Source organism: Apaloderma vittatum, unplaced genomic scaffold, assembly GCF_000703405.1.
Source record: "Apaloderma vittatum isolate BGI_N311 unplaced genomic scaffold, ASM70340v1 scaffold14091, whole genome shotgun sequence".
Lineage (NCBI taxonomy): Eukaryota > Metazoa > Chordata > Aves > Trogoniformes > Trogonidae > Apaloderma > Apaloderma vittatum.
In genome coordinates this window covers 23,262-33,808 of record NW_009700885.1, presented here as the reverse complement: position 1 = coordinate 33,808, position 10,547 = coordinate 23,262, and the positions used below count along the sequence as shown (strand labels likewise).

General features: G+C 49.2%; 1 protein-coding gene across 1 annotated transcript in view; it reads right to left on the bottom strand.

The window, feature by feature from the left end:
• Positions 1-8,646, bottom strand: part of LOC104281072 (von Willebrand factor A domain-containing protein 1-like) — a 12,372-nt gene extending 3,726 nt beyond the window's left edge. Inside the window, exons 1-2 of the mRNA XM_009878936.1 lie at positions 8,444-8,646; positions 2,065-2,628 (exon numbers count right to left, since the gene is read on the bottom strand). Coding sequence (XP_009877238.1) covers positions 2,065-2,628; positions 8,444-8,516 — 637 coding nt within the window. The 5' untranslated portion in view covers positions 8,517-8,646. The remainder of the gene's footprint in view (positions 1-2,064; positions 2,629-8,443) is intronic.
• Positions 8,647-10,547: the final 1,901 nt, after the last annotated feature.

The window sequence follows — 10,547 nt, the reverse complement described above, 5'->3', positions numbered from 1 at the left end:
AAGACAAAACCCTTGTTTTTTTACCAAAAAAAAAAAAAAGTATTTTTAAGAGCACTCTGAGCCTTAAAGAAGTGAATTTGCCCTGCTCAGTGTCACACCTTATGATAGTGTGCTTCGGTTTAAGTTTAAATACTTCAGAGCCCTGTCATCAGCTGCTCATTCCACAGAGGCAAAAAGAGGCACAAAAGTCTGTCCAGACCTGCAAGAGAATAGAGGGTAACCTTGAATTCTCAGACTTGTCCTTTAATTGGGAGAAGATCAGCATTCCTCCTCCAAGTTGCTCCGAGTCACTGCCAGCTTCCCTGTACCAAATAAAGCAGCCTCAGTTTTTCCTCTGAGCTGTTCCTTGGCTCTCCCAGGCAGGCAGGAACATTTTCCTCCTCTGTGCCCTGCCTGCTCCCGTCCACGCATGCTGCCAGCCAGCTGCACTCCTGGTAGGAGTCTGGAGGAGGCAAGAGGGTGGACCTGGGGCACTGCACCCTTCTGTGAGCCTCGCAACAGTGGCCAAGCCACAAAGGAACAGAGGATAGGCATCTGTGCCAAAAAAACTGCCAAAAGCTCAGGGAATGGAAATAACCGAGCTTGGAGGCAGGGTCCAGGGGCACTGTGAGTAAACCAGGTGGATTAAAGTGACAGGCTGCAACACCTGAGGGACCTGCAGGAAAGCCCACAGCAAACAGCTCTACCCCTTGTTGCCGGATTACAGATGCCTTGAGTGTATAAAGAGGGCAATAAACCCCAGAAAATCACTGCTCACTGCGTGCTTCACAACACCTCCTTGTTCCCAGGGGGAAGCAGCAAGTTAATCCCAAGGGCCAGAAGCAGGAAGGGTGGTGATGAGGGCTGCCTCCTCCAGGCAGTGAAGAGTGGATGTATATGGCTTTATTAAAACTAATTCAGGTGATGTTATCAATAGCTGGTATTTTGCTTAAAGCACCAGCCCTTGGATTCATGTGAGCGTCTCATCTTCCCTTAAAATCACAGGCTAGTAACTTTTACATCTGCTGGACACACATAAGAGCACCCTTGGGCACAGCAGAGTATTTATAACCTTTACAGAACTTAAAATCTTCAAGACAAGCTTGTGCTGCAAGGATATGCAGGTAGTTTCTTGTTTTAGGGTGCTATTTTATACCATCTGGATTCAGAATGTTCTAGAAACAGCCACTTGAAACATCAGTGGGTCTGGCATCTGATGCAGTAGAAAAACCGCTGGTACTGTTCCATATTCATACCGGAGAGAGGTGGATGGTTGGAGGAGAACATGGTCCCCGTGTGTGATTTGTTAAGTGATCATGGTTGGAAATAGAAGGAAATCGATACCTACAGAAGATTCTGTGAGAGCGTTACTTGGACACTCCAAAGCCAACTCACACAGCAGAAGCCAAATAGGGAATTAAACCAGGATTTCCAATGGAGAGAGAGCCTCCAGAAAATGAATGGAAAGTCTGCAAAGTCATAGTAACTCACTCAGCTTTCCAAACAAATCCGGAGGCATCTGGGAGGCTGAGGCAATACGCCTGCTTTGCAACCATGACGGCATTCAAGAGCTGCAAAAAGAACCTGCATTGTGCAGTGCAGCAGGCAGATTACCACGAGACGCTCCTTTTGGCTTCCAAATGCCTGTTTTGTGGCCAAGACTACGGCTTTGGGTCTCCTCAGACTCTTTACTGGGTGCTCTAAGAAGCAGGCCTGCTGAAAAATCAAATCTGCTGTCTGCTCCTGCTGTCTGCACAGCAACCACCACAACCACGCTAGCAACAGAGGCAGCAGTTGGCCGGCTGAGCCTAACGAGTTGGAGCTGGGATTTTCTTCCAAGGGCTGCGCTAGCCAAGTCGGGCTATAGACCTGGCGGATGTGGAACACGTTGCAACAAGGGATTTATGGCACAGAACCATCGCTCTCCTACAGTCTCTCTTACAAATTGCTCTTTGTAAGAAAACAACTGCCAGCTGCTGTGGGGTTTTATGGGCTTCTCACCCTGCCTGCCCTGCAGAGCCAGGCATTAACTCCTTTTCAGCTCTGTTGCAAACTCCCAGGTACCACAACCCAACCCCACCGTACCTAGGATAGCATCTCGAAGCTCCTTGGTGATGATGGGTAGGTCATCAACATCCACAAAGTGCAGGTGCTTCTCGGGAGGCTGGCTGGCAGCAGCGGAGAGTTCCAGGTAGTTCCCCCGTCCAGTGCTAACAATGAAGACTGTTACTCCCATGTCCTTCAGGAGCTGCATGGGTTCGGAGATGTCATCAGTGGAGAAACCATCTGTCACCCAAACCAGGACCTTGGGCACCTCTGGTCGGGCACCAGCTTCATCACTGAAGAGCTTTTCCTTGGCATAGGCGAGTGCTTTGCCTGTGTTGGTGTCCCCCATGAGCTGCCGAGTGTCCCGGATGGCTTTTTGCAGGGCCCCACTGGACTGGTACCGGTCAAAGGGGAACTCCATGGTGGGCATAGTGCTGATGTGGATGATGCTGGTCTGGACATCTTTGGGGCCAAAGGTGAAAGGTTGCACAAGGTCCCACATGAATTCCTTGACTCTAGAAAACTCATAGTAGGAGACGCTGCCAGAGCTGTCCAGCAAGAAGAGAAGGTCCCCCTCTGAGTTGGAAACTGATGGCTGGGGACCTAGCAGGAGAAGAGAGAGAGAGAGGTGTGTTAATTGAATTATGTGAGCTCATACCTGTGCAGGCATCTGCTAGGAAAGATTGGTTATCCTGTGCCAAATCTCAGAATTCAGTGACGATACTGTTGGGTAGAGACCTCAGGATTTACCTTATTATTATCATCATCATCATTACTTGCGTGTAGCATGAGGGTTCCTGGGCTATATTCCTGGGACACTAATCTTGCCTCCTCATTCTTAGGTCCTGCACAAGAACAGGGTCTGGAACAGAGCAGGGAGCCAACACAGGCAGGGTGGAAGAGATGCATTGGAATGAGGGCATTGGAAAGAGTCGGGAATCAGGGTAGAGCTAAAAGTACAACCTGCAAGTCCTGGATCTGGCTCTCACTGCTGCAAGAAAAAAAAGATGCCTCTGAGCTACATCAACTTGCACTAACGCTTCTTGTTACACAACACCAGGCTGATCCTGAGTACTTTCTGCTCCAAGCTGGAAGTGGACGTGTTCCAGGAGCTGGGAACATTCCTCACCAGCCCAAGCCAGCAGGTCAGCCATGCCCCACGCCAAGGAGTAGCCTCTGCCATCCAGCGCTGCTGCCCTGCAGCAGCCCCAGGGAGAGCAGCAAACACCTGATCACAGGATCCAGAGCAGCTGCCAAGGTCAGGGGCAACTCTGGGGGCTAAAGCAACTTACAGGTTTATCCCATCTTATGACAGTGGCAGTGCCTGGAAGAAAAATGAGCTGTATTTGGAAAAGAATGAAATGATAAAGAAAACTTGATGAGAAAAACTGCTGGCTGTGCTCTCCCAGGAGAGGCGGCTGATTCTCAGAACTGGCTGTCTCCCGGTTCAAAGGCTACAGTCCACACAAGACTGGCAGAAAGCTCCCTGCTTTATATAGCCGTTGACAGGGAAGTCTGGCGTTGAGGGACTCCTCCCTAAATCACTTCATTAAAACTAGGCTAATTTGACGTTTTCTTGCTCTTCCAAATACATATTGTCCTCCTTTCCCAGATAGCACCTCAAAGGGGCTCTGGGACAGTGTCTGGAAAAGGTATGCAGACCCATTTGTGCAGAAGAATGTCAGGAAGAGCATGATTCTCAGGGTGTGGCCTGGAGTCCCATTCCATTTGACTCATTTTCTTGCCATTTCAATTAAACTGCTGTGTGGGAAGCACAGGCACGTAGGGGACTCCTCCTCCTTCTACCACTCTTAGAGCTTGGAAGATTTATGATAGCTGGAACACCAATAACTAATTTGGAATTCGTTTAACCACCGCCCTGCTTTCCAACAGCTTTTGAGGTACAAAAAGGGAGAAAAAGCCTTGGACCAGAGATTCCTGCCTGCCCATTTGGGCTCCTCTATCAGCAAAAGGATCAGAAATGTGAGGTGGCCAAGCAATGTGGGCTCTGGAGCGAAGATGGACTTGGTGCAGCACATCATGGCTGAGTGCTGGAGCCATGTCTGGGAGCCAAACCCACAAGGCAGTAGACAGCTGAATGCAAAGGCTCCCTTAAAATTAATTGCTCCAAGGAGACAGCTCATGCAAATAGTTGTCTCTCTGCAGAAATCCATGTCAAGGCAGGCCCAGAGATGGCAGACCCAGAAGTGGCAGAGACATACCAGATCTCCTGAAACAACAGGAGAAATCAGATGGAGCCTTCAGAAGTGGAGAACGTTAAAAGTTACTTGGAGGTGACTAAGCTAGGAGGAGGCAGGAATGGGACCTGTAATCTACCTGGATTACAGCCAATTCTGCGTCACCCAGCCCTGCGTAAAAGGCACACACACACACACACACACAGAGCAACTTGGCATTCAGAGCAGAGCAGAAAAGGAAAGGTAAGTCCAGCAACGATTACTGCTTGCCCACAGCAGCACACAATTTCATCACCACGTCACACACTAGAGCTGAACCTGTGACCTACAGGTCTCTGCCATTGATTCCCAGAGCTCCTTGCCTCCTAACGGCATATCCCAGCAGGGCAGAGCACCAAGGGCTTTGCTTAGAGCTTCTGGCTGCATGAAACAAGCCAAATACAAGCAGCCATGGCTCTGTGCTCTCCCCTCCAGTGGAAGAAGCACAAACCACTTGGCTGCTAAGGCACAGTGAGAGATCTTGGCAACAGCATTGCCACCTCCCAGGGGGAAATCATTGCTTCTCCCTTCTGCTCCTTCACCGGTTTCAGTCCTGTCACTCCCAAATGTTGCAACGAACAGCTGTGAAACCTTCTGACCCCAGCACAGCAGGGACCGAAGGCCAAAGGACGTTGCTCACAAGTGGTGAACAGGGCCACGGGTACTAGCGCTCTGGCAGGGGAACTTGAAATTCACCACGAAAGAGCAGGCACAAGCAAAATCCCATGACTGCCAGAGCTACCTGCCTGAGGGGACACATGGGTGAAAACCAGCACGGAACACCTGTTCAAAGGACAAGTACATTAAAAGAGAGTGAAGAGCCATGCCCCTGTCAAACCACACTCTTGACTGTACCCTGGAGCTCTGGACATAACATTAATGTCCTTTAAACACTGGTTTGGCCCATCATAGGTTTCTGGAAAGAGCTGTGGTAATTTGGAGGCTCTGCTGGAGGTGCTATAGTTTGACACCACAACGTTCTGGCTGGAGGGGAGAAAGCGTCGTTTAACAATTCCTTAACAATTGGTTCACAAAAACAGCAGTTATACTGGTGGGCAGGTGCGTATTTTGGAGCTAAAGGGATTGTATGAGTGTGGAGCAGAAGGTTAATCCTTCATACAGATTTAACACTGAGCCCTGCATAAGATGGAAACAAATTCCTCCCCCCCACCCACTTAGATTCTGTCATCAGAAAGGATCCAAAAAAACGTCTAGACAAAGGCTCTCACTACATCAGGAGTGTAGCGATGGAGCGGCTGGACACCCCATCATCCTTCCCTTCAGGTTTAGGTTTCCAATTCCCTCATCTTTCCTCCTGTTCTTTGTCCTTCATCCAATACAAACACGCCGTCTGCGCCAGAGGTGGGGCTGTGGAGATCTGTTACCAGTAAATCCCTGCATTACGCAAGCAGCTGCTGTTTTCAAGCAGTTCCCTTGCTTTACAGCAAAAAGAAGGTTGGCTCTTTGGCAAGATGACAGATGAAGGTTTCTCACTTTCAGTGGGATTCTGAGAGAAGGGGTGTTCATTAGTATCTCCCTGCCTCCTGGGCTGCCACGCCTTTGCTCCTGAAGGGCTGAGGAATAACTCTGCAGACCTCCCATCATTGCTGCTCCTGTGCTCTAGAGAACACCTGGCAGCATCTTCTTGTCACCCTCTAGCCGCTCTGGGGTCAGCAGACACGGATCAGTCACGTGAAGAGAGCAAAATATCACCATGGAGTCACACTGCTGCCTATTGAAACACTTGGCTTTTCCCAGAGAAAAAACAGCTGCTCAGACTTCCCGTGTGTTACTCTGGGATGCTGACAGGAGACATCCGCTTCAAGAGCTCCCTGCGCTCTCAGCTGGGACCTGAGCACATGCCACAAGCCTGATTTACACGGGACTCGGAACTTGTAGAGCGTAAAGGGTTTAGCAGCCAAAAATGATCATGTCCTGTCTTGGTTTAACTATGTTTGAAATTCCATGTTTGTCTCCCCTTCTCACAGTCTGGCCACGCGAGGGGAAAAGTTCTGCGATGAGTGGAGCCAGGTTTGGAGGCTGAAGAAGGCGGCCTCTGCTTCCCTGGGGCCCCTTGGGATCACAGTGAGAGGCAGGAGAAGAAAGACACTGCTTCTCCCAGGAAAAAGACAAATCCCACCAAGCCAGCCAGGACACTTAAAATCATGTCAAAGAGAGGCCTCTGATGTGGGAGACGTCTAGATCAGCTGCCTAGTTAAGGAGCTGAGCCCCACCAAGGAAAATACACTTGTGTGACTAAAAGCCCAAACTGCCTGTGCAGGTTCCAGCTCATCTGCGTCACAGATGACAGGCTGCAGGTTGAGAAATGGCCCTTCAGACAGCAAGAAAGCTGGGTTGCCATCTCTTATGAATTTTCAGGAGTTTCGTTCTCTCTGCCGTTTTATTTAGAGTTCTGGAATCATGGGATTATGCCAAGTACTGAGCTGTGCTTCAGAGATCAGTAGGTGCAGGGACCTCTGCAAAGTGCATCTAGATGGGCAGTATCTTTATTTTACACTTGCTGCACCCACAGGAATGGCAAAATCCCCATCATTTTCTGCTGATGTTAAGCCTAGAGCAACTAGGTAATGACAGCCTGAGTTGAATTTATCAGAGTCCAAAGTATCAAATGGTCACACTTTACACTGATGCAAGAGATCTGAATCTGGACCCAGAGAGGGAAGCAGTAGAACTGATCACACAGAGCTCTGCCTTGAGTTGGTGCCTTGGTGCACTAAATCAATAACCACTGCCATGAAAGAGGTAATCACTCCTGAGCAGGTAGGAGCACCACTGGCCATCCAGTAGCTTCCTCAATTTGTCCACTGCAGCTGAGAATAAAGCCAATCACTCACAGTCAAGTCCCTAGGAAGGAGAGTTATGAGCGTGCATCCTGACCTCTCCGACAGCTCCTCTCATTGTGTGGTCGTGGCACAGCACCTCCAGACAAGAGCTAGCCCATGCCCAGGAGCCCTGCCAGCGTGGCTCTTCGCTTAGAGTTGCATTAGGGAGCACTTGGGAGGATCCCAATCCAAAGCTGCTGAGGAATGGGCGCCTTGCCCACCAGCAGGTCCATTCCCTCTGAGGGCATGTGGCAGCTTGTAAGCCAAGAAGTCACCCCTTTGATAACACAACATGCACAACTTCACCTCTGGAGCAAGGCATGACCCTTCTGGAAAGCCAGGGCTTGCTTTTGCACCTACTCCAAAAATCTGAGCATTGTTTTTAGCCTGGGCTGGGGAACCACCACACACACTCCCATGGCAGCAAAAATGCATGACAATAGGAATAATTGCTGCCTGCGTGGACGTTGGGTATGTGACAGTGCCAGGGGTGGCAATACCATTCCTAAACCAGCCTGTGGACAGTACCCAGCACCCTGTCAGGACATCTGAGCAGCAGACACAGTGTTTGCTGTGTACCAGAAGCAGAATCAGACCCCAGTGGGGTCTGAGGACCTCCTGCCCGGATAGACAAGGGCTTCACTTCTCCTTTCACACTGAATTACATTTCCCAGGTGCAGTGAAAACCAGGTGCGGCCAGCAGTAGCCCTGCAGTCGAAGAACAAACCCTTTTTCTACTTGTGAACACAAGGCAGAAAAACACTAATTCCATCAGCTTAGCAATCACGATGTGAGCTAAATCTTCAGCCCAGCACTGCTGTGCAGGAACCAGAGATGAGACGTTCATCTCCTCCACAACTCTTATCCCACTGTCAGTGCTGCAGAACTGATTCGGAATCGTTTTCCCTGAAGAGTATCCAAGAGAATATGTTTTAAAGAGGAAAAATGATTGAATTACAGAGATTAGCAAGGGAACAGCAAGACAGGTAGAGCATTAATCACTTGTTTTAATTTATGTGCCTCGGCACATAGGTAACAGTGAGGAGTCAGGACTTTTTCCATATGATTGCACTAAGTGCTGCAAACTTCTGTAACAGCATCCTTTTTGCTACTGGAAACAAGCAAGATAAAATCTCCTAATATGGCAGTTTTAGAAAGGTTTTATGCTTGTTTTGTCCTTGTGCTGGTAAAGCAACACACAAGTGTAACTATACACTTAAAGCCGCAATATATCTTCAGCTTTTATCCTGATGAGGGTTTATGAGACGCTCTAAAAAACAGGAATTATTAAATGGAGGAAAAGCAGTAAGGGAACACCTCGCCTCTTCAGGCACTCACCTCTCTCAGGTGTGTTCTGTCCCGCAGCAAACCGCAGCCACAGACCAAGAGAAAGCACTGTCTTGGCCAACATAGCAAAGTCTGGTCCTGGACAAACTACCTTAAATCCAAAAGCTCGGCTCTGTGAAGGCAGATGAAAGGCTCAAGATCAGTCATATTACATGCAAGGATCCACCAGATCCCAGGGTGCCACTTCTATGCCGCTCATGCCTTGAGATCCGACCGCTTCTTTACGCCTGTGTTGTGCCGGGCTGTGGTGAAAGCTCTGGCTCCTGTAGGCAATTTTCCTTCCCCCCCCCCTCCTTTTCAAGTCATAAATCCATCTTGACAGGAATAGCTGGAGGAGAGGCACAAACAGCCCCCCTGCTGCAGTTTCTCTCTCTCCAGTTAAACTTGCCCCAGGAGCGTGGATTCAGTCGCAGGCAGTCTGCGTGCAGCTGGGCTGGTTTGAAAAATATATCCCTACAGATACAGCTTGGACCCTGCAAGACACTGGCAGCAGTCCAGCTACCAGGGGGGAGAAGAAAAAAAAAAAAGCTCAGAGAAATCCAAAGCTGCTTTGCTCTGGAATGAACTAGAAGAAGGAAAAACACGTATGTAGAGGAAAGAAAAAGTAGAAAGGCTGGGGAGTGTGCCCTGCCCTGGGAATATTGGCTAATCTTCTGGGAGGAGGCAGGCTGAGCATTCCCCAAGGTCCTAGCGCTACCCAGCGTGGCCCCACGGGCTTACACAGAGGTACAAAGCAGTGTCACCCCGGAGAAGAGCTGGTGCAGAAGGCACCCAGAAACTCAGAGCCTGCAGGACGGGAGCGCGGAGCCTCGGCCACGTAGGAAAGGGCACAGAGAGGCACTGCTCGGTGCAGCCGGTACAGGCAGCAGCCTGCTACAGCCCCACTGATTATATCCCTCCAGCACAGCACTGAACGTGTTCCCCAGTCTGTGACTTCTGAGTCAAAGGGGACTCATGTGCCTGAAGATAAACCTGTGACAAACACCTTACAGAAGAGTCCGGCAGAGAGCACATACACGAGAGCCCGGGTTCAATTGTCGCTGACATGCAGCCTCTCTGTTCCCCCTGTATGCAGGAGAATTTTGCCAGAATAAAAACCAAATCAAACCTAGTTTCCCTTTGTAGGGCTGTCCCTGCATCTGCTTTTGGCTCCTACTCATGAGGTGGATGTGACAATAGTACCCGTCCTTCTTTTCACTTTAAGTTTTAACATATGCTACTTCTGGGCAGATCCAAGACACTACTTACTAGTAGAGAAAAGCTGGAAAGTTACACCCAGTTGTGAAGAGACCAATCAATCATCATCTCCCTTAACATGGGAAGTGACCAACATGACTAAAAAGTAGCAAAGGAGGAATATTTAGAACCCTGTAGATTTCCAAAACTGGTGAGTAATATTTCCTCCAATTTGATTTTATCTCTTCTGGGAACAGCAAAAAAAAAAATGTTAAAAAAACCCACAAAAACCCAAACGGGAACAGGAGTTATGAGCCAAGGAGCTGTTCAGGGTGGAAAAGAAGTTGTATCCAAACTGATCAACCAAATGGAAAGTCCAAACGGGCTGAAGAAATGAGATCCTGTTGAGAACCACTGGATTCAGGCAGCTGGTTAAACTTCCCGGGCGCTTGTTGGTGTTTCCTCTCCCGCTTTGATGCCCGGCTGTATCACGAAGGAGCTTTGCAACACCAGGTTGTACCATATCTCAGTCCCACGTAGCGTAACCCCATGTGAGGAGCAGCCTCCCCCACCGATTCACACAGGCTGCAATAAACATTACTGCAGGTTCTCAAGGCTTAGATACCCCTGCTCTCACACCAAGAGCACGTAACTTGTGAGATCCCCTCAAAAGTGGAACCTGGATCCTGGTGCAATAGCTACGGTGACCAAATGCCATTGCTAGCTGGTTTCCTTGGCACACAGAGCAGAGTTTCTTAATGTTACTCACTGAAATAAGTCTGGATATCAGCTGCTGGGTTATATCTGACCATAGGCACATTGGGCTTGATCACTGCCTCTTCAAATTAAGAGCAATTTTTTTTCCTCTGGCTCAGTGTGGTTTGTGCCTGCCCTACTGAGCTGTGCTTGCTTAACAGCG